The 26749-nt window shown below is 36.8% G+C and overlaps 3 protein-coding genes across 3 annotated transcripts; 1 reads left to right on the top strand and 2 right to left on the bottom strand.

The window, feature by feature from the left end:
- Nucleotides 1-2174: 2174 nt before the first annotated feature.
- On the bottom strand, nucleotides 2175-5258 carry LOC128994688 (uncharacterized protein K02A2.6-like). The gene has a single exon (XM_054419415.1). The coding sequence runs from the start codon at nucleotides 5256-5258 to the stop codon at nucleotides 2175-2177; it is 3084 nt and encodes a 1027-aa protein (XP_054275390.1).
- Nucleotides 5259-6319: 1061 nt separating this feature from the next.
- On the top strand, nucleotides 6320-7342 carry LOC128994683 (uncharacterized protein K02A2.6-like). The gene has a single exon (XM_054419403.1). The coding sequence runs from the start codon at nucleotides 6320-6322 to the stop codon at nucleotides 7340-7342; it is 1023 nt and encodes a 340-aa protein (XP_054275378.1).
- A 10033-nt stretch (nucleotides 7343-17375) lies between these two features.
- On the bottom strand, nucleotides 17376-19735 carry LOC128983595 (cuticle protein 5-like). Its single transcript, XM_054402940.1, has 2 exons — nucleotides 19706-19735; nucleotides 17376-17999 (listed from the first exon to the last, which is right to left on the bottom strand). Exons 1-2 carry the CDS (start codon nucleotides 19715-19717, stop codon nucleotides 17421-17423), a joined length of 591 nt encoding a protein of 196 aa, XP_054258915.1. The 5' UTR covers nucleotides 19718-19735; the 3' UTR covers nucleotides 17376-17420.
- Nucleotides 19736-26749: the final 7014 nt, after the last annotated feature.

The raw sequence follows: 26749 nt of genomic DNA, 5'->3' as shown, positions 1-26749 counted from the left end.
TGGTAAATTTGTCAATAAGCCGCCATTTTGTTTCTACTAAGGTTAGGGAGTTGAAATTTTTCCAGAATATTTTTAAAACCTAATTTGTAAACGTTTAAATCTAAAAAGTTTAAAAAGGTTTGGTGCATGAATGGGCACGTAATATAAAATCAAACGTTTAAACCCCTTCGTGGGACACCCGGTATATAGAAGATGACTCAGATGTTGGTTGGGTTTGTTTATATTTATAGTTGTTTTCATTAACTTTTTCTTTGAGTTTGCCTTTTGATTCTTATTATAGACTAGCTGTTACCCACGGGCATCACCCATCGATCTCTATTATCACCCCTTTTGACTTCATAAGTATTAATAAAACTATTGGCTGGTTAAGTTAAGCTGAAATAAACAAAACAGAATACAGTAATAATCACAACAAACAAATAAACACCTGATTTTAATAAGGTAATAAATTGAAAGGATAACAAACAAATAGGTACAGCTGGGGTATTTTTAACATTAGGTACATGGAAAGTTCTCTTTAGAAAGGAATTACAACCTTAAAGGGCAATGAGTGTTTAGTTTTGATCCTGCCACACAGTATAACGCAAAATCACAAGAAACTTTCAATAAAATAAGTAATGCCTAATTTGAATGGTAAGTGTGTGTAACTTTTTTAAAGTAGATTTAGAGACCCACATTTTCCCCTTTGCGAAGCACTGTTAGAACAACTCAGTTTATTTATCGTCCAATTCTCAGGGACAGCTGGACCCAGTGTTTCGAAACATTAAATAATTTTGACTTTTCTCAGTCGACCCAGCAACTTTTTGAATGCAAGGCGAATACTATAAACACTCAATCACTCAGCTATGTTTACACTATACTATTGATTTTATACTATATAACCACTATTTATACATGTTTACGACAATTTCACACGTACAAAAAAACACATTTTTTGATAATGTTAATAGTATAGTATGAAATAAATAAATTTGCAAAATCTTATCAATAAATAAATATCCATAAACTAGCAAACTATACCAGATTACTTTTCTCCAGAGGAATAACATGGAATTTTAAAATATGTACACAGTTTTGTTTTTGGAATTTTCTTCGCAACCATTAATTGTACGATGTTTAGCAATAAAGCAAACAACCAGAAATTCGCCGTCGCTGGATTGCTCCAACGGTTCACTTTATACCGTTTTAACACACAACAATATAATTTGACTAGCACCACCGACATACAAATAAAACACAAACTCGATCAGACTGAAATAATCATCCGTATAAGTTAAATGATTTTTTAAATTTAAACAAAAACTGATACAAATGCCTCAACACCACTGCCCGCGCCTGACTTACCTCTGACGCAATATGAGTACACCATTCATTTTGCGATTCTCGATTTGCGGGCGTTATTTCCAGGTTCGTAACGCAATTCAAATTTCTGCTGATGAAAAGTTCAATACCAAACAAAAACTGAGTAGTCTTATTAACACTAATATCTTCATGACAACAAAAATTAAAATCACAAACTGATATTACGGTTTATGTATTTATTTAAAAAAAACCCTTATTTTTTGGTGCGGAGGAGGAGGGGGGTAATCATCACCGGTAGGAAAAGGTATCTCGTGAAGACGTTACTTCATATAATAATAATTGTAGTTAATTATTTACATTGAATTGTTATTGACTTTGATTACTTACAATTCCAATAAATCCATATAAATACTTGGACTTTAGTGTTAAGGTACTTAAAGCACTGAGATATAAAGCTTTAAGTGTTCTCTTTTCTTTTAAACCCCTTACTATTTTTTTTAATTGCCGTGCGAAAAATACCATCGATTATCGGGTATTTGAACCATTATAAAGTTGGCAGTTCTTAGATTCGTCAACTTGGATTATACTTTTGTCTGAACTATACGGTTGTATTATACCTAAATAGTCAAATACTCATAATTGATTTAGTCTGCAGATTCGAATACTACATTTTAACTGTCAAGGTCAGCAGAAAGTTCATCAGAAGTATTAAATACAATTATTAACAAGAACTGTATAAAACTCAATTTAATCATTTCATAATGTTAGCTTGAACTAAACAACAACATTGAATTAAACAAACATAATAATAAATAAATCTGAACATCTGTGAATCTTAATAACATATAACATATGTAACAGTGGTCCCCCCCTTAAAGTTTTGTGCGTAGCATCTGGTCGACGTGTCGCCTCCAAGTTTGACCATCATCCATTCTAACGTAATAATGAAGATTACCATCTTTAATTTCAACTGTTCCCAAGGCCCACTTGTCTCTTCCTGAATAATTTCTGACTTGTACGCGGTCCCCAGGATTGAATCTTCGCATTATACCTTTTGGACAGGTAGGTTCGTGTTTTCCCCGAGGCTTTAGTAGACTTAGATAAGTGCGAATCTTTCTATTAAACATGAGGAAATATGAAGAGGTTCCCGTTGAATTAGGAGCTTGGCGGATCTGCATTAGAAATCTATGTAATTTTTCATCGATGGTCCCAGGTTCATTTTCCATACATTTAAGTGATTTCTTTACAGTTTGAACAAAACGTTCAGCCTGCCCATTAGATGAAGGGTGATATGGTGCAGTTGTTTTATGTGTAATTCCACACTGTTCAAGGAAGCTAGTAAACTCTAAGGAAGTAAACTGTCGTCCATTGTCTGACACAAGAAGATCTGGTAATCCAAAAGTAGAAAACATTTTTCGCAACTCCTTTACTGTCCAAGTAGCTGTAGTACATTTCGTAGGCAATACTTCTACCCATTTGGTAAATGCGTCAATGACTAACAGGAAGTAAAGTCCATTTGTAGGGCCAGCAAAATCAATGTGAATCCTTTCCCAAGGTCTAGTAGCTGGTATCCAAGGATGGTTCACTTCTTTTTGTGGTGCATTTTGTTTTTCTCTACACGCTCTGCATGATGCAATCATCTCCTCGATATCTTTGTCTTGTCCTTTCCAATAACAAAAACTTCTGGCTAATGCTTTCGTTTTCAATACACCCATGTGTCCAAAGTGTAATTCATTCAAAACAGTTTTAGTAAGAGACTTCGGAATCATAACCCTCCATCCCTTGAGGATACAACCTTCATGAAGACTCAGTTCACCATCGTGAAATCCAAGTTTTTCAACAGACTGGCCATTTTGTAAAGCGTGTACTATCTTATTCATTTCCGTGTCATGGGAAGTTTCTTTTGCTACCAACTTATGATCCAAACTCATTTGATTGATCTGACTTGTTAGGAAAACATCAATTTGGTCAATGCAGGTACTATTTTGTGTCTCAGTAGGAAATCTAGAGAGAAAATCAGCGTTTCCATGTTCATTTGATCTTCTGAACTCAATGCTGTAATCAAAGCCTGATAAATAATGAGAATAATTGAACAAACGAGTTGCAGACATGGATGGAAGATTTTTTTCTGGGTTGAAGATTGTGACTAGTGGTTTGTGGTCGGTTACGAGGGTGAATTTGCGACCGTAACAATAAGTAAAGAACTTTTTTAGGCCCCAAATAATGCCAGTTGCTTCCTTGTCTATCTGACTATATTTTTCTTCAGGCTTCGTCAACGTTCGAGAGGCAAAAGCAATTGGTTTCTCGGTCCCATCAGGAAAACGGTGTGATATAACAGCGCCTAACCCAACAGGAGATGCGTCTGTAGCTAATACTAGTGGTAGTTCTGGACTGTAGTGGCAAAGAACAGTATCACTGGAGATAACTTTCTTGATTTGTTCAAAACTCTGTTCACATTGTTCATTCCAAACGTATTTGTTCCCTTTCTGTAAAAGTTTATGTAATGGTTTCAGTAGAGTAGCTAGGTCTTTTATGAATCGGTTGTAATAGTTTACCAAACCTAAAAATGTCCGGAGTTCGCTTACATTCTCAGGTTTTCTTGCCTTAGTTAGGGCAGCTACTTTGTCCATACATTTATGTATACCTTTTTCATCAATGACGTGGCCCAAATAATGTATTCTTTTCTGGAGAAACTTGCATTTGTCACGATTGAGTCTTAAACCTTTTTCTCTTAGTTTTCCTAAGACACTTTCCAAACGCAGAAGTAGTTCCTCTTCTGAATTTCCCTGAATGACTATATCGTCAAAGAAGCACTGTATCCCCTCTATGCCTGCCAACGTCTTGTCCATTGTTTTCTGCCAAATTCCAGGAGCAACTTTAATACCAAACATTAATCTATGTACCCTGTACTGTCCCTTATGCGTGCTTAAGGTTTGAATATTTGCACTATCACTGTCCATTTCCAAATGAAGGTAAGCATTTCTTAAATCTAGTGTACAAAATAATTTTCCACCATTCATGTTGACAAATATGTCTTCAATTTTGGGAATAGGGTGATGTTCATCTTGGATCTGCTTGTTTACTGTCACTTTGTAATCCGCGCATATTCTCACATCTCCGTTAGGCTTGACTACAGGAACGATTGGTGTTCCCCACTCAGATTCTTGAGTTTTAGAAATTATTCCTGCTTCTTCTAAGCGGTCAAGTTCTTGTTCCACTTTCAGTTTTAATGCGTACGGTACAGGCCTAGCCTTCATAAATACCGGACGAGCCCCATCGACAAGTTGTAAGTGTCCAAGTTGATCTGGAATCTTACCGATACCTGGCTCAAACACATCATTGAACTTCTCTAAAAGATTGTCAAGACCACCTACTTTTGGGTATTGTTGTACTGCCTTTAGTTCAGCCCAGTCTAACTGTACTTCTCGCAACCAATCGCGACCAAATATTGCGTCAAGGTTGTCATCCACGATGTAAAGTTTGCCTGTAAATTTCTGATCCTTGTATGTACAATGCACAAAAACAACTCCTTTTGGTTTGAAGACTTCTCGAGTGTATGTTCGTAGCTGCACTTGTGTATGACAAATTTTCCTATTAATTTCAAGTTTCTTGAATGTAGAGTAAGGCAGAGTACTTATAGCAGAACCGGTATCAAGTTCCATTTGAACTGGTTTACCTTCAACTGATAAGTCAAGCATAATTTTATCTCCATTTCTTCTATCTATTTTGAAAATCTCGTGTTGTTCATCTTGACAGTCTTCTTCTTCGGCTTGGTGAATTTTTGTTCTTGTAGATCCTAAACATACTCTGGCTAAGTGTCCCTGTTTCTTGCATTTATTACATATCTTTGAAGCAAACTCACAGTTATTGGCCCTATGGTTTTGATAACCACATCTGTAACATTTTCCTTTAAGACTCTCAAAAAGAGGTGAAGGCTTTTTCTGGTTTGACGTCATGTGCGATTTAGTTGATACATTTTTGTATTTATCCTCAATCTGATGTACTGTACTAGGCCTATTAGTTTTAGTTGCATAGTATTCAGATAGATCACTCTCGTGGTTTGCAATTTCCATCGCTGTCGCTGCTTTGACAACATCTTGAAACTGTCCTGAGGTCTACATTAATAGTTTGTTTATTTGCTTGTCATCTGGTTTGATATATTATTGTTTCATGTTTACTTTAAGTTTTGGATTTTGTTATTAAATACAATGAAAGAAGTGGCTCTAACAAAATGGGTTTTAATTTAATATATTTAAGGGCACAACATGGTGGCAGCGGTAAAGACCCAATAAATTGAGTAACAGGGTGTCTAATATATATGCTGCATTACAATGTCAGACTCAGAAAACTCAGATATAACAGTAAGAAGACAAACATCTAAAATGACACAACATTCAGCAACATTGGGCTTCATTGATAAATACAGAGGCTTATGCAATAGTATGGGCATGTGAACGTTTCAAAAATTTTATAACAGGATTGAAGTTTCAAATTCAAACTGATCATAAACCTCTGATTCCTCTTTTAAGTAGTAAGGGTTTGGATGAACTGCCGCTAAGAGTTCAGAGATTTAAAATGAGATTAATGAGATATTCGTACGACATATTGTGGGTACCAGGAAAACAATTAACAACTGCCGACACGTTATCAAGAGCGCCAATCAACAAAACTGAAGAGGAAGATATTGAGAAACTTGCAGAAGAAGCAGAAGCATGTGTAAGAACAGTAGTTCAATCAATCCCAGTATCATCTAATAAATTAGATGTAATAATAAAAAAATCAAAGAGAAGAATTACAGGAATTGTTAGATATTACAATTCAAGGATGGCCTAAAAATAAGAACCTATTAAATGAAAGATTAAAAGAATACTGGGATCATCAAGCAGAATTGTCGATCAATGAAGATATACTTATGAGAAATAATCAAATAGTGATTCCTCCATCCTTGAGAAAAGAAATGTTAGATAATATTCATCAAGGTCATCAAGGTATTAAAAGATGTAAAGAATGGGCTAAAATGTCAGTATGGTGGCCCAAAATTAATCATCACATCGAACAAAAAGTAACCTATTGCCCGCAATGCATTGCTGACAGAGTGCCTCCTCGCCATCCTATGATTCCTACAGAGGTTCCTGAAAGACCCTGGCAGAAAATCGGAGTAGATTTTTGTGAATTCAACAATGATAAATACATAATTCTCATGGATTATTATTCCAAATACATCGATGTATATAAGGTATCTAACTGTTCAACGGCAATATTGATTAAATCAATGAAGACATCGTTTGAAAAGCATGGCATCCCCGAGTCAATTAGATCAGACTCAGGTGTGCAATTTCTATCAGAAGAATGGGAACTATTCAAATCAGAATACGACTTCACAGTGGAAACTAGTTCACCATCACCAACAAACGATGGTGATGGTTGTTTGTACCATCATCAGTGCAATGGTCAAGCTGAAAGTGGTGTGAAAATCTTCAAAAACATATTAAAGAAGTGTAAGGATAGACATCTGGGCTTATTGGCATACAATACGACGCCAAAGGAATGTGGTTATAGCCCATCACAACTATTAATGGGACGGATTTTAAGAACAAATCTACCAGTGAATAAAGCAACTCTACTTCCAGCCACTCCAAATCACAATAGATATAGACTTAGACAAAGGGAAGAAAAGAGGAAACAGGAACAACAGTTCAATAAAAGACATAGAGTGACCCAGGTCAAGGATTACCCAGAAAACGCTAAAGTTTGGGTATCGGACCGAAGAGAAGAAGGGGTAATCAAGGAGAAGTTAGAGAACAGGAAATATAACGTTGAAACAAAAAAGGGAGGAAGATATATCAGGAATGCAAAATTCTTATTCCCTATGTTCTCCTCTGGAGAAAGAGAAAATCCTGATAAAGAAAACCCCCATACTCAGACACTTCCTCCAAGACAGACACATACACCAAGATCCAACCTACATAATCATTCTTCAACCATACACAGACCTACCAGAATTGTTAAACCTGCCAAGAGGTTCATAGAAGAACTTTAAGAGGGAGATGTCCTGAGGTCTACATTAATAGTTTGTTTATTTGCTTGTCATCTGGTTTGATATATTATTGTTTCATGTTTACTTTAAGTTTTGGATTTTGTTATTAAATACAATGAAAGAAGTGGCTCTAACAAAATGGGTTTTAATTTAATATATTTAAGGGCACAACAGAAACGATACTAATGAATTATCCTGAAGCATGAAGCAATTTGGCTCTAATATCTTTATTAACTAACCCCCTTATGAACTGCATTCGCAAAAGTGTATTAGCGATTGATTTCTGGCAAGACTCACAGTTAAACTCACAATTAGATGTAAGTTTTTGCAATTCAACTGAATAAATCTTAACTGTTTCATTGGGCTCCTGTACTCTAGACATGAATTTGTGCTGTAAAGCCCAAGTACTTGGCTGTGGATCAACATAATCTGTCAACATTCTCACCAATTCTGTATATGACTTATCCAGAGGTACTTCTGGAGCACATAAATCATAAACCTTCTGATGTAGGCTAGGGGTTAAAGAATGAAGTAATGTGTATACCTTATCTGTAGGATGCATTCCTTGTCCATGTAAGTGAATGAAGACTTCTAGACGTCTTATGAAATTCTTGAATGTCTCGTCATCTTGAAAGGGTGTGAACGAAATTGTTGATGTAAGCGGTCGCAATTTCTGAGTATCAACACTGTATGGTCTGATCTGCTGTAGTTCTTCTGTTTCGTTGACTCTTTCCAATTCACTTAATCGGAGTTGTAATACATCAACTATTTTGAAATACATATCCTCCATGTCGGTCCTGTATGTGATTTCAGTGTCAAGTTCTTCTTCATCTGTTTTTACTTCAATGTTGTGCTGGATTTGCTCGAATCGTTCCCAATAAGCATGTTTCACTGAGAGTCTTGTTCTGATACTATCAATTTTAATACTAGACAATTCTTCCAGCATTCTCCCAGCTCTAGTCAACTGACCTTTAACAACAGCCCTTGCTTTCTTCAGTTCACTCAATGTTTCATTTCCTTGTAAGGAGGCCATAATCAATTATTTGTACTAGTAAATGTAATAAGTGTAAAATAGAAACGTAGAAATAATTAATTGTCCTCGTCGCCAATTATTAAATACAATTATTAACAAGAACTGTATAAAACTCAATTTAATCATTTCATAATGTTAGCTTAAACTAAACAACAACATTGTGTAAGGGTTGATTTTTTACACCTCACCTTTTTTTATCATATCACGGCTGAAATCGGTAGACAAAAATGTTTTTACTTGAGGATCATCATAGTAGTACGAACGATCAACGATTTTGAGGTTAAGCATGGCGAGGCGAGGCTCAAGTAGTTAGCGCGAGCACCGATGTAGCCGCCGCCGAGGCCGAGTCGGACTGCCAAAACTGGTTTCTGCGCATGACCGGCCCAGACGTGCAACAAAACCACTGGGACCGGGCGCCGCCGGACAGTCTGTGCCATTTTGTGACCCAATCAACACGTCTCTCTCTAAGGTATAGTGCCTACTTGATATCATTTTATGATTCAGGGAAACTAGTTGTTTTACGTTTAGATATTCACGAACGATATTGATTAATTGATTTGCGATAATTTGTTCACGATAAACGAGGTTTTCGATTTTGATCAGTGATCAATTGGTATTTTTTTTGCAATTTAATTTAGATTTTAAATTGTGAAATAATTAGTTTGAAGTCAAAGAAATTTTGCCGACTAGCAATATAAAATCCAAACGAGTTAGCATACACTAGGCTATTGAGGAAAGCAAAGGCTTAGTAAGGCCAATTGAGTATTTTAAAGGATTTTTACCTACACATCTTATATTACATAACCTCTGTGTCACCTTCCAATATCCCTCCTTTTGCTGAAGTGCAAGCAGCATCCTTTGGGCGGAATACGCTACTCAATTACCTAACCCTCTTGTATCGCAGTTAAGGAGTGATTTAATAGGTTAAGCCTTAGCCTAGTTGTTATTGAAGAACTATATAATTTGAGGGTGACAATAGCCTAAGCTTGTGTAATATAACGTCATATAAACTCAATGTTGCCTTCCAAACATCCCTCCTTTTGCTGAAGTACAAGCAGCATCCTTTGTGCAGTGTACGCCATTCTATAGCCTATTACCCTATATTGTATGCTTAACGAATTTCTGGTATTTAATTAAAACATAGAGAGAGTTACGAAACAGAATTAACTATAAGGATAGCTGTTTTATTGCTCGCATAGCTAGCGTTAGCCTGTTGATTAATTGGGATCTTTAAAGGATAGTGGGGGTCTTAGTTATCCAAACTAACCTACCGTAACCTATCCTAGATTGCTGAAGTATATTCAGCATCCTAGTTAGCTGTACAGGCTATCTACCCTTAACCTTTTTGTTGTTTAGAGCGCATTTGCGTGGGTTTAGGGTAGCGAATGAGGTTCATACGGGCGTTTAGGTAACGATTAACCTACCGTAACCTATCCTAGATTGCTGAAGTATATTCAGCATCCTAGTTAGCTGTACAGGCTATCTACCCTTAACCTCTTTGTTGTTTAGAGCGCATTTGCGTGGGTTTAGGGTAGCGAACGAGGTTCACACGGGCGTTTAGGTGACGATTAACCTACCGTAACCTATGCTAGATTGCTTGAAGAATATTCAGCATCCTAGTTAGCTGTGCAGGCTATCTACCCTTAACCTTTTTGTTGTTTAGAGCGCATTTGCGTGGGGTTAGGGTAGCGAACGAGGTGCATACGGGTGTTTAGGTAACGATTAACCTACCGTAACCTATCCTAGATTGCTTGAAGTATATTCAGCATCCTAGTTAGCTGTACAGGCTATCTACCCTTAACCTTTTTGTTGTTTAGAGCGCATTTGCGTGGGTTTAGGGTAGCGAATGAGGTTCATACGGGCGTTTAGGTAACGATTAACCTACCGTAACCTATCCTAGATTGCTGAAGTATATTCAGCATCCTAGTTAGCTGTACAGGCTATCTACCCTTAACCTCTTTGTTGTTTAGAGCGCATTTGCGTGGGTTTAGGGTAGCGAACGAGGTTTACACGGGCGTTTAGGTGACGAACCTACCGTAACCTATGCTAGATTGCTTGAAGAATATTCAGCATCCTAGTTAGCTGTGCAGGCTATCTACCCTTAACCTTTTTGTTGTTTAGAGCGCATTTGCGTGGGGTTAGGGTAGCGAACGAGGTGCATACGGGTGTTTAGGTAACGATTAACCTATCGTAACCTATCCTAGATTGCTTGAAGAATATTCAGCATCCTAGTTAGCCGTGCAGGCTATCTACCCTTAACCTTTTTGTTGTTTAGAGCGCATTTACGTGGGGTTGAGGGTAGCGACCGAGGTTCATACGGGCGTTTAGGTAACGATTAACCTACCGTAACCTATCCTAGATTGCTGAAGTATATTCAGCATCCTAGTTAGCTGTGCAGGCTATCTATCCTTAACCTCTTGGTTGTATAGAGCACATTTGCGTAGGGTTAGGGTAACGATCGGAGCGTAGCAAGGTTTAGTTTGATCCTATAACCTTTGATACCGATCCTAGTTTTGCTCGAAGAACATTCAGCATCCTAACTAGCTGTACAAGCTATCGAACCTAATTTTTGAAATAGACTCTAACGCGAGAATTGAATTAACAGATAACACGACACATAGATTATACACGACAACGTTTTCTTCCGCGTCTGGTAGGGTAACGATGATGAGTGAATAGCGACAACTGGTTCGCACATTTCACTGAGTTACCCTATCATTTTCAATAAAGGATTTTGATTAAACACAGACGATTGATAATTTAGATTATTCGAAACGAAATTAATATTGAGTGGGATTTCAGAACAACAATATTTTGTTGATTCACATCGACCCCTGGAAATTAAACCCAGCACTGCTGAACTATCTTTGGCGATAAGATAACGAAATCGACACACACACAGAAATTCCCTCACATATTTATGGCGCCCGAACAGGGACTACTGAATAAGTAGTTATCGACGAAAATTTGGAAATTGTTGAAAGAAAAGTAGAAATTTGAATTTTAGACCATTTATTTGAGGAACAACGATGTTCTATCACGTAGAGAGATTCCTTAGACCATTCAAGATTCTCCTGGCATCGAATATAATGGAAGAAGGTGACAACGGGAGCGCTTCGTCACAAGGAGGCGAGCAACAACCTATCGCTACGGTCACGACCTCGTCTGGAGGAGCGGACCTACGGACATCCACTACTACGACTGCTAGCTCTACGGCAGCTGGAACAGCTCAACGACCACCCTCGGATACAGAAGTAAGGGTCAGCTGGGTCTACAAGTTATCAAGATCGCAGCTTGAAGACGAGCTAGGCAAGCTGGGAACTGTACCAGAAGGGAACGCTAATCAGCTTAGAGCAGAACTTGTTCGACGGTTACGACAACGGGCTGGAAAGGAGGCGATTGAAGAGGATGATGAGTTCCACCACGCATCTCAAGAAGCACCAGCGGGTGCATCCTTAGAGTTAGAAGCCGTGAGCATCCGAGAACTTCTGGGTCTCCCACCTGATGCTGATTTTAACGAGGTCAGACGGCTGATGACACAAGCTTCAAAGCCACGCCAAGCGACCTTGTCAACTACACACCAGACAACTCGCTCAATTGTGGGGGTTCCCGACAGGCGAACCTCGATGCTTACTCCGGTAAGGATGAAGTCTTATGCCCCAGTCTTCACACGCACTCAATCAAACGATGAGGGTGGTTTGGCAGAACAATTGGATTTTGGCTTTAACCACACGAGTGGACGCGAAGAGCCAACGGTGGCAGGTGACGTAGATTCACCAAGACTGTCGAACACTGCCTCCCTTTGTAATACCGTTAGGAAATGGAATTTGAGATTCGATGGAAGGAAAGAATCGGATGCCATCTCTTTCTTAGAGCGCTTGAATGAATTGATGGAATCGTATAGTGTGACCCCTGAGTTGATGTTGAAAGCGTTGCCCGAGCTATTGAAAGACAGTGCAATCCTATGGTATAGGAATAATCGAGAATTTTGGGGTGACTTCATGGACTTTGTCAGGGATTTTCAAATTCAGTACTTACCTCCCGGCTATCTACTTCACTTAGATGACGAAATTAGGAAGAGAACACAAGGAGAAGGAGAGTTGTTCAAACCCTACGTTGTAGCCATCTCGACCTTGATTCGAAGGAGAGGAGGATACTCGCAGCATGAAAAGTTAGATCGGATCTATAGAAATATGCACCCGAGCTATAAAACGTATGTTCGTAGACGAGACTTTGTAAACTTGCCAAGTCTGATCAAAGTCGCTGAAGATTATGAGACCTGCTTGCGAGAACGAAATGAATATGTACCCCCGCCGAATCCAGCCCAGGCGTTGGTACCCGAAACTGCCTACCATGGACGTAGTAGATTGGCACCGAAATTCTCGCATCATACGGCAACAGTTGAATCTAAGGCCAGCAACCAAGTTAGAGGTGAACCTGCAGACGCAAATCGATATACGGCAAGGACCATGAATGAAAGAGAGTATCAGAATCGACGATACTGCGATGATGAGAGGCGATCGGCCGATTCGAGGACATGCTGGAACTGCGAGAAGACAGGACATACCTTCAGTTTCTGCAAGGAACCAAGAATACTTAGATGTTTTAACTGCAAGAAGCCAGGAGCGAGGACAACAACTTGTGACTGCTCGAAGTCGGGAAACGAGAGACGGACGATGGACCACGGAGGTCGCCGGAGTCCGAGATCCGACCTAGTGCAACGACCTCCAACTTCCAGTTAGGCACCATTCACTGTTATAACTCAGAAAGAGTAACGAAAGACCTGAGGCCGTACATAAAGGTTTCGATGTTTGGTAGAGATTTTAAAGCACTGATTGACACTGGTTCCACGATAAACCTAATAGGTGACGAGGTCGCTGATTTTATTGAACGGAAGGTGCAACTAGAAAATCAAGAAGTCAAGGTTGTCATGGCCAACAACTCGGAAATGACATTGAACCGGTGTTTTACCCTGCCATCCACTATAAGAGGTGTGAACCACGAGCTGGAAGTAGTCCACCTTCCTAGATTAGGCACACCTATAATCTTGGGCATGGACATGATAAGAAAATTGAACATACTAGCCGTGAAAATCGAAGAGGATTTCCTAGGCCCATGCCGGACTGTTCCAAGTGTCAACGATTCTACCCAGCCGTCAGGGAAACGAGCCGAGATAGAAGACACCACAGTTTGTGGGCTGGAGCCTGAACCCTCTTGTGCTTACAGTGTTCGAGTGGTTAGTCAAGATCATCCAAACCAGACTGCTGCTACTCGATTTGATCGGAAGAAATTGGCCATCCCGAATACCCCTGCACCCCCACCGAAGAAGAAATCGCCAACGAAATTTGAAGTGATCCCTACGAACACTCCGAGAGCCGAGTCCGATGAGAATCGACCCAATCGCCCAGCAAGGAGACGAGGGAAAAGACGAACTATGAAGATCCAGATACCCGGGACGAACGAGATCAAGAGGATCAATATTCGAAAGTTGGGACTTGTCCCCCACCAGCGTGGAAGTGAGCCATTTGAGAAAGCTCAGTTTTGTTTTGATGTTAAGAAGTTTCATTTCTTTACTCCGTAGAAGATTGCAAATATTTTTAGATCCCAGGAGTAGGATCTACAAATCGAAGGACATTGAAGTTATTTGTGTTTTAGTTTCGAAGAATTTGAATTTTGGTTAGAAGAAGATGAGAATGTTTTTTTTTTCTTTTCTGTTTCTTTTTTTTTGTTTCCGCGAAGTGAGTGGAGGATGTAAGGGTTGATTTTTTACACCTCACCTTTTTTTATCATATCACGGCTGAAATCGGAAGACAAAAATGTTTTTACTTGAGGATCATCATAGTAGTACGAACGATCAACGATTTTGAGGTTAAGCATGGCGAGGCGAGGCTCAAGTAGTTAGCGCGAGCACCGATGTAGCCGCCGCCGAGGCCGAGTCGGACTGCCAAAACTGGTTTCTGCGCATGACCGGCCCAGACGTGCAACAAAACCACTGGGACCGGGCGCCGCCGGACAGTCTGTGCCATTTTGTGACCCAATCAACACGTCTCTCTCTAAGGTATAGTGCCTACTTGATATCATTTTATGATTCAGGGAAACTAGTTGTTTTACGTTTAGATATTCACGAACGATATTGATTAATTGATTTGCGATAATTTGTTCACGATAAACGAGGTTTTCGATTTTGATCAGTGATCAATTGGTATTTTTTTTGCAATTTAATTTAGATTTTAAATTGTGAAATAATTAGTTTGAAGTCAAAGAAATTTTGCCGACTAGCAATATAAAATCCAAACGAGTTAGCATACACTAGGCTATTGAGGAAAGCAAAGGCTTAGTAAGGCCAATTGAGTATTTTAAAGGATTTTTACCTACACATCTTATATTACATAACCTCTGTGTCACCTTCCAATATCCCTCCTTTTGCTGAAGTGCAAGCAGCATCCTTTGGGCGGAATACGCTACTCAATTACCTAACCCTCTTGTATCGCAGTTAAGGAGTGATTTAATAGGTTAAGCCTTAGCCTAGTTGTTATTGAAGAACTATATAATTTGAGGGTGACAATAGCCTAAGCTTGTGTAATATAACGTCATATAAACTCAATGTTGCCTTCCAAACATCCCTCCTTTTGCTGAAGTACAAGCAGCATCCTTTGTGCAGTGTACGCCATTCTATAGCCTATTACCCTATATTGTATGCTTAACGAATTTCTGGTATTTAATTAAAACATAGAGAGAGTTACGAAACAGAATTAACTATGAGGATAGCTGTTTTATTGCTCGCATAGCTAGCGTTAGCCTGTTGATTAATTGGGATCTTTAAAGGATAGTGGGGGTCTTAGTTATCCAAACTAACCTACCGTAACCTATCCTAGATTGCTGAAGTATATTCAGCATCCTAGTTAGCTGTACAGGCTATCTACCCTTAACCTTTTTGTTGTTTAGAGCGCATTTGCGTGGGTTTAGGGTAGCGAATGAGGTTCATACGGGCGTTTAGGTAACGATTAACCTACCGTAACCTATCCTATATTGCTGAAGTATATTCAGCATCCTAGTTAGCTGTACAGGCTATCTACCCTTAACCTCTTTGTTGTTTAGAGCGCATTTGCGTGGGTTTAGGGTAGCGAACGAGGTTCACACGGGCGTTTAGGTGACGATTAACCTACCGTAACCTATGCTAGATTGCTTGAAGAATATTCAGCATCCTAGTTAGCTGTGCAGGCTATCTACCCTTAACCTCTTTGTTGTTTAGAGCGCATTTGCGTGGGTTTAGGGTAGCGAACGAGGTTCACACGGGCGTTTAGGTGACGATTAACCTACCGTAACCTATGCTAGATTGCTTGAAGAATATTCAGCATCCTAGTTAGCTGTGCAGGCTATCTACCCTTAACCTTTTTGTTGTTTAGAGCGCATTTGCGTGGGGTTAGGGTAGTGAACGAGGTGCATACGGGTGTTTAGGTAACGATTAACCTACCGTAACCTATCCTAGATTGCTTGAAGTATATTCAGCATCCTAGTTAGCTGTACAGGCTATCTACCCTTAACCTTTTTGTTGTTTAGAGCGCATTTGCGTGGGTTTAGGGTAGCGAATGAGGTTCATACGGGCGTTTAGGTAACGATTAACCTACCGTAACCTATCCTAGATTGCTGAAGTATATTCAGCATCCTAGTTAGCTGTACAGGCTATCTACCCTTAACCTCTTTGTTGTTTAGAGCGCATTTGCGTGGGTTTAGGGTAGCGAACGAGGTTTACACGGGCGTTTAGGTGACGATTAACCTACCGTAACCTATGCTAGATTGCTTGAAGAATATTCAGCATCCTAGTTAGCCGTGCAGGCTATCTACCCTTAACCTTTTTGTTGTTTAGAGCGCATTTACGTGGGGTTGAGGGTAGCGACCGAGGTTCATACGGGCGTTTAGGTAACGATTAACCTACCGTAACCTATCCTAGATTGCTGAAGTATATTCAGCATCCTAGTTAGCTGTGCAGGCTATCTATCCTTAACCTCTTGGTTGTATAGAGCACATTTGCGTAGGGTTAGGGTAACGATCGGAGCGTAGCAAGGTTTAGTTTGATCCTATAACCTTTGATACCGATCCTAGTTTTGCTCGAAGAACATTCAGCATCCTAACTAGCTGTACAAGCTATCGAACCTAATTTTTGAAATAGACTCTAACGCGAGAATTGAATTAACAGATAACACGACACATAGATTATACACGACAACGTTTTCTTCCGCGTCTGGTAGGGTAACGATGATGAGTGAATAGCGACAACTGGTTCGCACATTTCACTGAGTTACCCTATCATTTTCAATAAAGGATTTTGATTAAACACAGACGATTGATAATTTAGATTATTCGAAACGAAATTAATATTGAGTGGGATTTCAGAACAACAATATTTTGTTGATTCACATCGACCCCTGGAAATTAAACCCAGCACTGCTGAACTATCTTTGGCGATAAGATAACGAAATCGACACACACACAGAAATTCCCTCACAATTGAATTAAACAAACATAATAATAAATAAATCTGAACATCTGTGAATCTTAATAACATATAACATATGTAACAAGAAGGTTATTCTATCTAAAAATGAGCATCACTATTTAATCTATAAGCTACTGTTAGCGTATCATAGAGTTAAAACACAATGTAAATTGGAGTTGGTATGAAAAGAAACTGAAACACGATAGGCAACTTATTTAGGAATGTACTGGCTTACGTAACAGATATTGTTACTGTACTGTACTGTACTGAATACATTACAAAACAAGTAATACCCTTTTAAATTCCTTTTACTGTACCTTCTTTCTTACTTATGAGTTGAAACTATAATTATTGTAAAAACAGTTGATCAGGAAAATAGTTTAGGAAGGAAAGTAGTGCGTAAATCTCCCACATTAATGTACATTCTGGGGCATTAATCGAGATTAGCAAAAAAAACATTGGAAACTTTTTCGGATTATTGTAAATAGGTGTAAAAAAGAATATGCTTGACGTTTCTTGACGTATATTTCAAGAAATCCAAAATTTAACAGTTAGTAATGATAGTCGTAATGGCCATGATGACTGTGCTTATGCAAAGCTTCCAGATGATGGTGCTTGGCAGCAGCGACCTCGTGAGTGTCTGCCAGGTATCCGGACTTGAGCACCACGGGCTTGGCGAGAGGTCCATGGTAAGGCGCCACATGATGTGAGTGTCCATGGTCAGCACCGTAGTCTGAGGCGTATCTGCCACTGTAGTGGTCACCGTAGCCTCCGTGAGCCTTGGCCTTGGCTACGGCGGCAAAATGCTCAGCCTTAGCAGCGGCCACCTCGTGAGTGTCTGCGATGTGTCCGTCATGCAGGACGTGTGGGATGGCGGTGGGACCGTGGTACCTGATGTCTCCATGATGTCCGTCATAAGAGCCACTGTATTCCTGGCCATGACTGTATTCGTAGTCTCCTCCGTAGTGAGATTCCTTGGCTAGAGCGGCGAGATGAGCGTTCTTGGCTGCTGCTACCTCATGGGTGTCTGCCAGGTAGCCGTTGTGGAGGACGACAGGCTTGGCGATGGGTCCGTGGTAATAGCTGCAGTACACACTGTTTGTGTACAAAGCCAGAAATACAAGACGAGCCTGCAAAAAATATTAATTTCTGAATTACAAGTAAAGTATTATCAAACTACTTATATCCCCCCCCATTTTATAAATCACGTATTATGGTTTTGTTTAGTTAAAACGTACAGATCTTCAATTAATCAATAAATGTTTATTTACCAAGCTGTTTAAAAAAAAAAAAAAAATCTACAGTAAATCATTTTGAAAAAGAAGCTATTAGCGCTAAAATATTGAAACGCATCGTGCGGATATTGGTTATTGGAGGGAAACAATCCCAAGTTATTCTTATAGAGAACTAGCTTACCCCATCGTGGCTTCGCTCACGAAACATATGTGACCACTTAAGTTAATTGAACTAAGAGAGAATTTATTATTTACAACGTTAACTGTCGTCTATCAGAAGCGTCGTACTGCTCACTCTGAAGCCACCTACATAATATTTTAGCCAGAAAACCAATCCCGCTGTATCTTCTTTTACATGGGTTTACTGGTTTAGATGCTTAAACCTCATTTTCCAATAGTACTGTCAGATCTCTCATAACTTTATTATGAAGTTTTATGTCTTATCTTAAAGTAACATTAAGTGACATAACAACCTTGCACGATGTTTTATTGTGGTTCTTATAACCCTCAAATGACTTAAGCAGTTGTATGTGTCTATGATGTTTTAACCAAGCAGAATGTACTCACATAAAAGTGTCTTTTCTCAATATTATTCTCAATATATTCATAGTATGCATTTATTTACGAAAAAAACATAAAACGCATTAACATAAAATTAGATTTTACATAATCCACCAAAAACGGGAACTGGTATTGTAAAACAACATACTCATCTAAAATTGCATGATATTTTGCAATTTTTATTAGCCTAGGAATGGAAGTGATTGAACTTAACAAGCACTTCTAATCTTCTCTCTTGAGCACCCTTTATAAAAAAATGATCATAAAGTAGCCTAGTGGTAGAAGAAGGCAGATGCCATCCCTTAAAATATTAGGTGAAACTCAAAAATTGCAAATAATCGTTCCTTTGACATTGATTTTCTGAGCACATTAAATAACCTACTATTATTTAGTTGCTGAGAAACCGACCTTAAAAACATTAAATAAAAAATAGAGTACATCTTTATTTTTAAATTCATTTAACGATTACAAAAAAGTGTTATGTAGTTAAGATAAACACCAATTAATTTTCAAGCCACATAGTTATGCAAATATTTTCATTCTAATTAAATAAATGCAACCAGCTGTTCTTTTAGTTAATGGCAGAGTAGGATCTTCTCCAAAATTGTAGGCTTACATTAAAGCAATTGTTTATTATCCTTGTGACGATGAGGTACAATGATCATGAATGACTCAACAAATCTTCAACATTAATTTATTGGTAAAAGGTAATTTATAATTAAAAAATACAAAAGTCCTTACAGTAGAAACACAAGTTATCATGCTATTCAATGTTACAGGAACTATTTTTCTGGTTTTGACTGATTTGGTTTATAATACATATACATTATCTATCATGATTTAAATACATTATTGGTTTTTGTTATAACAAAAATTAATCCCTTGAACTTTGCGATTCATGGTTTTGTCTGTTTCATTAAAAAATGAGGTTTTTTAAAATATGATGTTGACTAATGTATTAATTTAATAAGAGCCGTTAACTTACTTACAAATGTCAACATGAGGTAAATGATTTCGTTTAACAAGATTGTTTTACTTACCAGAGTGTTCATGTTGTAGTGAGAGGATGACCTGTTCTGTGTATGTGTAGAGCTCTGCTGTGTATATATACACACGCAGCATCGCTGGTATGGGCAATATCCTGGGAGGATGTCCTCTAGTGGTGTTTGTACATCCAATACCAGCAGACTACAAATGGTTACTACAGAATGTGATTACCTACGAGCAATACAAGATCAAAACTAGATTAGGCCAATACTACTGAAGTACAAGTGTTAGAGTGACAACGACAACCTATAGCAACCACGAATGCCACTTATCGATAATTCGTTACTAGATTATTTTGGTTTTAAAAACTGATTTTGCTATGTTTTGTATAGTTGAGTTTATTTTAAATCTGTTACTTTGCTCTATAATTGTAACAAGGTCTATTCCAAGAGACTTACATCTGCCGTTTAAAGGTTTCTTATTTTTATACAATCAGCACTGAAATAGTAACCATACATACTATGTTCACAATCACATACATAATACATAATCTGTTCCGTCATACATACATAATATCTGTCATACGTAATCTGTTCATAATAAATCAATTCTCTCAGCTAAATGATTATCTAGTCTCGATATATAAACGTAATTCTGGACAATGACTTCAATACAGACACTCTTTATATCCCATGGATAGCCAACTCTATGCATACTCAGGTTCGATCATAAAAATAATGCATATATAAATTACAGTATGTGTTGTCCATAGTCCGTATAAAAGGTTTAAATCGGAATATGTCTGCTTACTAGGATAAAATTACTAGGTAGATTATATTTATGATAACGGGCTTATCCCAACTCCGCACAGTGGTCAGAAATCTGTCAACGCTGACTGTCCAACTCCGCGCGGTGTAAAGAAAAATCCGTGAGAAAGTGTCCCAAAGTCTACAAAATATAATCATTAACATAACGTAACCTGTCATATAAATAAAGTAGCTATGAGTAGATAACAGTGTAACATAACTAATATATATATATATACAGGGTGATTGGTACTCAGTGTGACAAAAATTTCCAAGTCTAAAAATTAGCTTCCCAAAAAATTGTTGTATGTTTTTTTTTTAAATAACAATGTTTTTAAACTTAATAAAAAAATTTCTCAATTACCTGAATATGGATTTGTGTAGATAATGTCATTTTCGTGGTCTACATTAAATTTTGAATAAGAATAATAGAAAATGTCGAAGTATCAGTTAGTTGTAAAAACTCCATTGTAAATAGATTCAAAGGAAAAATGAAGATGTTTAATAAACATTTAAAAGACATTGGTCTATTGCATTTTTTCACACCCTGTATACAAGAAAGTATCTGAATATGTTAAAAACTGCGCCATTTTATAAGCTTTCCAACCATATGCTACACTATTGAGGTTCAGATATTCTTTTGTTTGTTTTAGTGGTTTGAATACCAGAAAACAAAAAAACCTTTATAATGTTGATGGAGTTTTTACAACTGATCCCCCGTCTTATTCAAAATTTAATGTAGAACACGAAAATGACATTACCTACTCAAATCCATTTACAGGTAATTGAGAAATAGCTGTACTAAGTTTAAAAACATAGTTATTTTAGAAAAACATAAAATATTTCTTTGGTAAGCAAATTTTTAGACTTGGGACCTTTTATATGCATCATCACACTGCATTTACTTTGTACTTACACCAAAAGATTTTTGTCACACTGAGTACCAATCACCCTGTATATAATAAACGGTATCAGCAATCTGACACATACTTTCTCCCATTAGCTTGTCAACAACCTTTATCATGGGTAAACGATGAGAGTAACTATGATATTTAATAGATAAAATCACAAAAGTGTCATTAACTTTTGCACCATAATTTTTACAGCAATAGGGGTTGCACTATGTTGTTTCGAATTATAAGGATTATCTTATACTAATTTCAATCTAAACTGGTTTCATTCGAAAATACGTTTTTCTCTTATTTTATAGGGGTTTTTAATGGTAAACGGGAGTTGTACCACTTTGTTCAGAATTTAAAGGGCTACAACCTACTAAATTTTTATCAAAATCGTTCGGGCCATTTTTGAGAAAATTCCGTTTTCCGTTATTTTATGGGGTTTTATGGGAAAATTCCCATTAAAAATCAAAATTTCAAAAAAATGAAAAATGTGCCTGGAGATACCATGTATTAGTACCTACAAGTAGTGGCAATAGGGCAAAGAGACGACGCTTTAGGCACGTTTTCCCCATAAGAATAACATGGGGATCATTTTTTAGCCACTTTTTCAAAAATCCTGATCTTTGACTGTACACCCCTATATAAATGTTCAATACCATTGTACAACTCCATTAAAATTTAAAATCCACATCCATTCACATGTATATTCTCAAAATTGAATGAGGTTTGCACGCGAACTCGGGCGCGCTCCCGGCTAATGGTTTGCAAAACTGTCAAAAAGTTTGGACTTAGAAAATTTTCGAGGTACGACGGCTGTGCGAGGCGTTCCGCGCGGAACGCCTCGCACCAGATTTCGAAACTCTATAGGGACCCAAGTTGGCCCGAAATATAGAAAAATATAAAGTGTTGCTGGAATCACTTTAAATGGCATGAAACACATAATACTAGACCTCTGGTGATTTAATCATAATATAATGGTTTTTCTGAGGTCTGGACTTAGAGAAAATCTTTATGGTCCAAAAGTTTGGACTTAGAAAATTTTCATGGTAACTTTTCTTTGTACCCATATAAACTAATGTTAAATTTTTTTTGACTTTTTGATTTTTTTATGTTCTAATATTGTTTGTAATCAAAAGTTGACACCCACTATGTGTGCCAGAATTTCAACCGTTTTGCCGTATCTCAAGCCGTTTTCGAGATATAAGCGTTTTTAACAGTTTTACGGACTTAGAAAATTTTGAGGTGTGCAAAACTGTCAAAAAGTTTGGACTTAGAAAATTTTGAGGTGTCAAAAAGTCTGGACTTAGAAAATTTTGAGGTGTGCAAAACTGTCAAAAAGTTTGGACTTAGAAAATTTTCGAGGTACGACGGCTGTGCGAGGCGTTCCGTGCGGAACGCCTCGCACCAGATTTCGAAACTCTATAGGGACCCAAGTTGGCCCGAAATATAGAAAAATATAAAGTGTTGCTGGAATCACTTTAAATGGCATGAAACACATAGTACTAGACCTCTGGTGATTTAATCGTAAAATAATGGTTTTTCTGAGGTCTGGACTTAGAGAAAATCATTATGGTCCAAAAGTCTGGACTTTGAATATTTTTGTGGTAACTTTTAATTGTACCCATATAAACTAATGTTAAATTTTTTTTGACTTTTTGATTTTTTTATGTTGTAATATTGTTTGAAATCAAAAGTTGACACCCACTATGTGTGCCAGAATTTCAACCATTTTGCCGTATCTCAAGCCGTTTTCGAGATATAAGCGTTTTTTAACAGTTTTACGGACTTAGAAAATTTTGAGGTGTGCAAAACTGTCAAAAGGTTTGGACTTAGAAAAATTTATAAGTTTATAAAATTTTCAATTATAAATTTCTAAAATTCTTAATTTATTAATTTTTAAAGTTTTAAATTTAATTTTACAAAATTTGATTTTCAAAATTAAAATTTTAAAAATTTCTTAATTTTAAAAATTTTCCAAAAAAGTCTATATATAGAGGTGACATCAGTCGGAGACCTCATTCTTAAACATGAAGCCGTCATGTCAACAGTGCTCCGTGTCGTTCTCCACCAAAAGTAACTTGATTCGGCACTACAAGTTGAAACATAAAATGAAGGTGAAACTGTGCAAAGTTTGTGATTTAATCTGTGATAATAACATGGCTCTAAAATCGCATTTATTACAAAATCACAAGACTTGTAATTTTTGTAAAAAAAATGTTGTTGGACATTTTAGGAGACACGTAAATTCTTGTAACAATTGTCCATACACAATGATAAAATTTGTTGGTGAATCAATTAGAGCTGAACTTGAAAATGCTCTCAAGTCTTGTCCTCTGCCGATAAAATGGACTTTAGTAAGGAGAATCAAATTTATAAAATATTCAATGGATCAAAATGGAAAATTAGTTAATGAGAAAGAATGTATTGCAGATTTTAGAAGCCTTACTACCTTAACTATTGAGAAAAGAGATTTAAAGCCACAAATTGAAAATGCATTTTTAAAGATTGACGCATCGATGCATAAATATCAAGCCCAAGGCAGTGGATGGATATATGACCATACTAAGTATTGGCAGTTGCATGTTTACAAGTATAAACCCCTAACTCCAAAGTCATATATCCCCACACCAAAAAGTATTCAATCAAAACATGCAGTTTTAAATATAAAGAATTCTGACAATAAATGCTTCCTTTGGTCAATTTTAGCAGCATTACATCCAATGAATTATACACATCAAAATGCTAAAAGAGTCTCTAGCTATGCACCCTACATAGGTCAGTTGAATATGACAAACATAAATTATCCTGTGAAAATAGCTGATATAGATAAATTTGAGAGACAAAATAGTATAAGTGTTAATGTATTTGGGGTTGAAAATAATAAATGTATATATCCATTAAGAACAACCAAACTGAATAGTAATACTCATATAGATCTATTGTTATTACAAGAAGGTCGTAAATCACATTATTGTTTAATTCGTGATTTTAATAGGTTAATGCTGCGGTCTACAAAACACGACCATAAGAAGCATTTTTGTAAGTTGTGTTTACAACATTTTTACACTAATGATAAATTGGAGCGTCATATAACATATTGTAAAAACTTTGATGCCCAACGAGTGGAAATGTCTAAACAAGATACATTACAATTTAAAAATTATAAATATCAACTTAAAGCCCCATTTGTGATTTATGCAGATTTTGAATGCTTTATAAACTCCAATATACATATTCCATCAGGTTTTGCATTTGTTGTAGTAAAAGATTCAAAAATTATTTCTGAAGAGTTATATAGTGGCACAAATGTTATGGATGTGTTTTTTGAAAGATTATTTGAGACTTATGATTTCATTAAAAGTCAAATGTCGATATATATTCCCCTTGTAATGACTCCAGAGCAAGAGGTATCTTTCCAAAACTCAACACATTGTCATATTTGTGAAAAGCCCCTATATTTTGATAGGGTGAGAGATCATTGCCATTCATCTGGCCGATACCGTGGAGCTGCCCACAATGATTGTAATTTAAACTATAAAGTAACAAAGAAAATCCCAGTATTCTTCCATAACTTGAAAAATTACGATGGACATTTAATAATGCAACACTTGGGAAAGTTTAATAAACGTAAATTAAATTGCATAGCTAAAGATATGGAAAAATATATATCATTCTTTGTTGATGATTTAGTATTTTTAGATTCATACAACTTTCTGTCCCTTCCATTATATAAATTGGCTTCCAATTTAAACACATTTAGATTCATACAAAATCCACTACTACAATGTAAAGGTGTATATCCCTATGAATATATGACGGGACCAGATAAGTTTGCAGAGTCTCTACCCCCAAAAGAAGCATTTTACAGTACTCTAACTAAAGAACATATCTCTCCCAATGAATATGAACATGCTAAAAATGTGTGGACCCATTTTAATATAAATAATTTACAAGAATATCATGATTTATATCTTAAAACAGATGTATTGCTACTGGCTGATGTCTTTGAGACATTTAGAGACCTGTGTTTAAAGGATTACAAACTTGACCCTGTACATATGTATTCACTCCCTGGACTAACATGGGAGGCCTGTCTTAGAATGACTGGTATAAAATTACAATTGTTTAAAGATATTGACATGCATTTGTTTATAGAAAGTGCGATTAGAGGAGGAGTCAGTATGATTTCCACACGTTACGCTAAAGCCAATAATAAATATATGGGCGAACACTATGACCCCAATCAAGAGAGTGTCTATTTAATATATTTAGATTGTAACTCGCTATACTCCACAGCGATGTGCGAGCCGCTACCCATGGATGGATTTTGTTGGACGAATGAGATAGACTACAAATATAATCAAAATGATGAGTTTGGATACATTTTAGAAGTTGATTTAAAATATGATAAAAGCTTACATGATTTACATAATGACTATCCATTAGCACCAGAGAAAATGAATGGCAAATTAATACCTAATTTAAATGACAAAACTAAATATATTTTACATTATAAAGCATTACAAAAATATGAGGAATTGGGTTTGATTGTTACAAAATACCACAGAGTTTTAAAATTTAGACAGTGTAAATGGCTTGCGCCCTATATTAATTTTAATATCGAAAAACGAAAATGGGCTAAAAATGATTTTGAAAAAGACTTTTACAAATTGTTAAATAATAGTCTCTTTGGTCGAACAATTATGAATCAACGAAAGTTTCGTGACATTTATCTCAAGGATGAGTCACTATTAACAAAATATGTCACTAATCCAAGGTTTGATTGTAGTAAAAAGTTCGATAACAATTTACATGCTATACATTTAAATAAATTAGTTGTCAAGTTTAATAAACCAATATATTTAGGCATGACAATTTTGGATATAAGTAAAGTAATAATGTATGATTTCCACTATAATTATATGTCAAAATTTAAGAACAAAAGATTTCTAATGACAGACACTGATTCTTTAATGTATTCTATAGTTACAGAGGACTTTTACAAGGAAATAGAATGCGACTTGCACTATTTTGATACCTCTGGATATAGTAAAGACCATTTCTTATACTCTGATAAAAATAAAAAAGTCACTGGCAAGTTTAAAGACAAATTAGATGGTCATATTATGTATGAATATTGTGGTTTAAGACTAAAATTATATTCTTATATTCCTCTAAAATGGTTATATGAAGAAGACAAGCAAGCTTTAGAGGTGAAGAAAGCTAAAGGAGCTGATGGTGCCACAGTTAAACATCTCCTAAGACATCATCATTATTTGAACTGTCTTGCAACTGGACAAGATTACTATGAGAATGTGACAAGAATTAAATCTACAAATCATCATCTTCAAACCTTGACCATGAACAAGAAAGTACTATCCTTTGACGATGA

Source organism: Macrosteles quadrilineatus, unplaced genomic scaffold, assembly GCF_028750875.1.
Source record: "Macrosteles quadrilineatus isolate MER2022 unplaced genomic scaffold, UCM_ALF_1.0 Scaffold_1__1_contigs__length_201487025, whole genome shotgun sequence".
Taxonomy (NCBI): Eukaryota; Metazoa; Arthropoda; class Insecta; order Hemiptera; family Cicadellidae; genus Macrosteles; species Macrosteles quadrilineatus.
Note: the sequence above shows the minus strand (reverse complement) of the source record. Positions and strands in the feature narration are given on the sequence as shown.

What these genes read in the sequence shown, in the direction of transcription:
- LOC128994688 (XM_054419415.1), bottom strand. Translation starts at nt 5,258, where the DNA reads ATGACGTCAAACCAGAAAAAGCCTTCACCTCTTTTTGAGAGTCTTAAA.
- LOC128994683 (XM_054419403.1), top strand. Translation starts at nt 6,320, where the DNA reads ATGTCAGTATGGTGGCCCAAAATTAATCATCACATCGAACAAAAAGTA.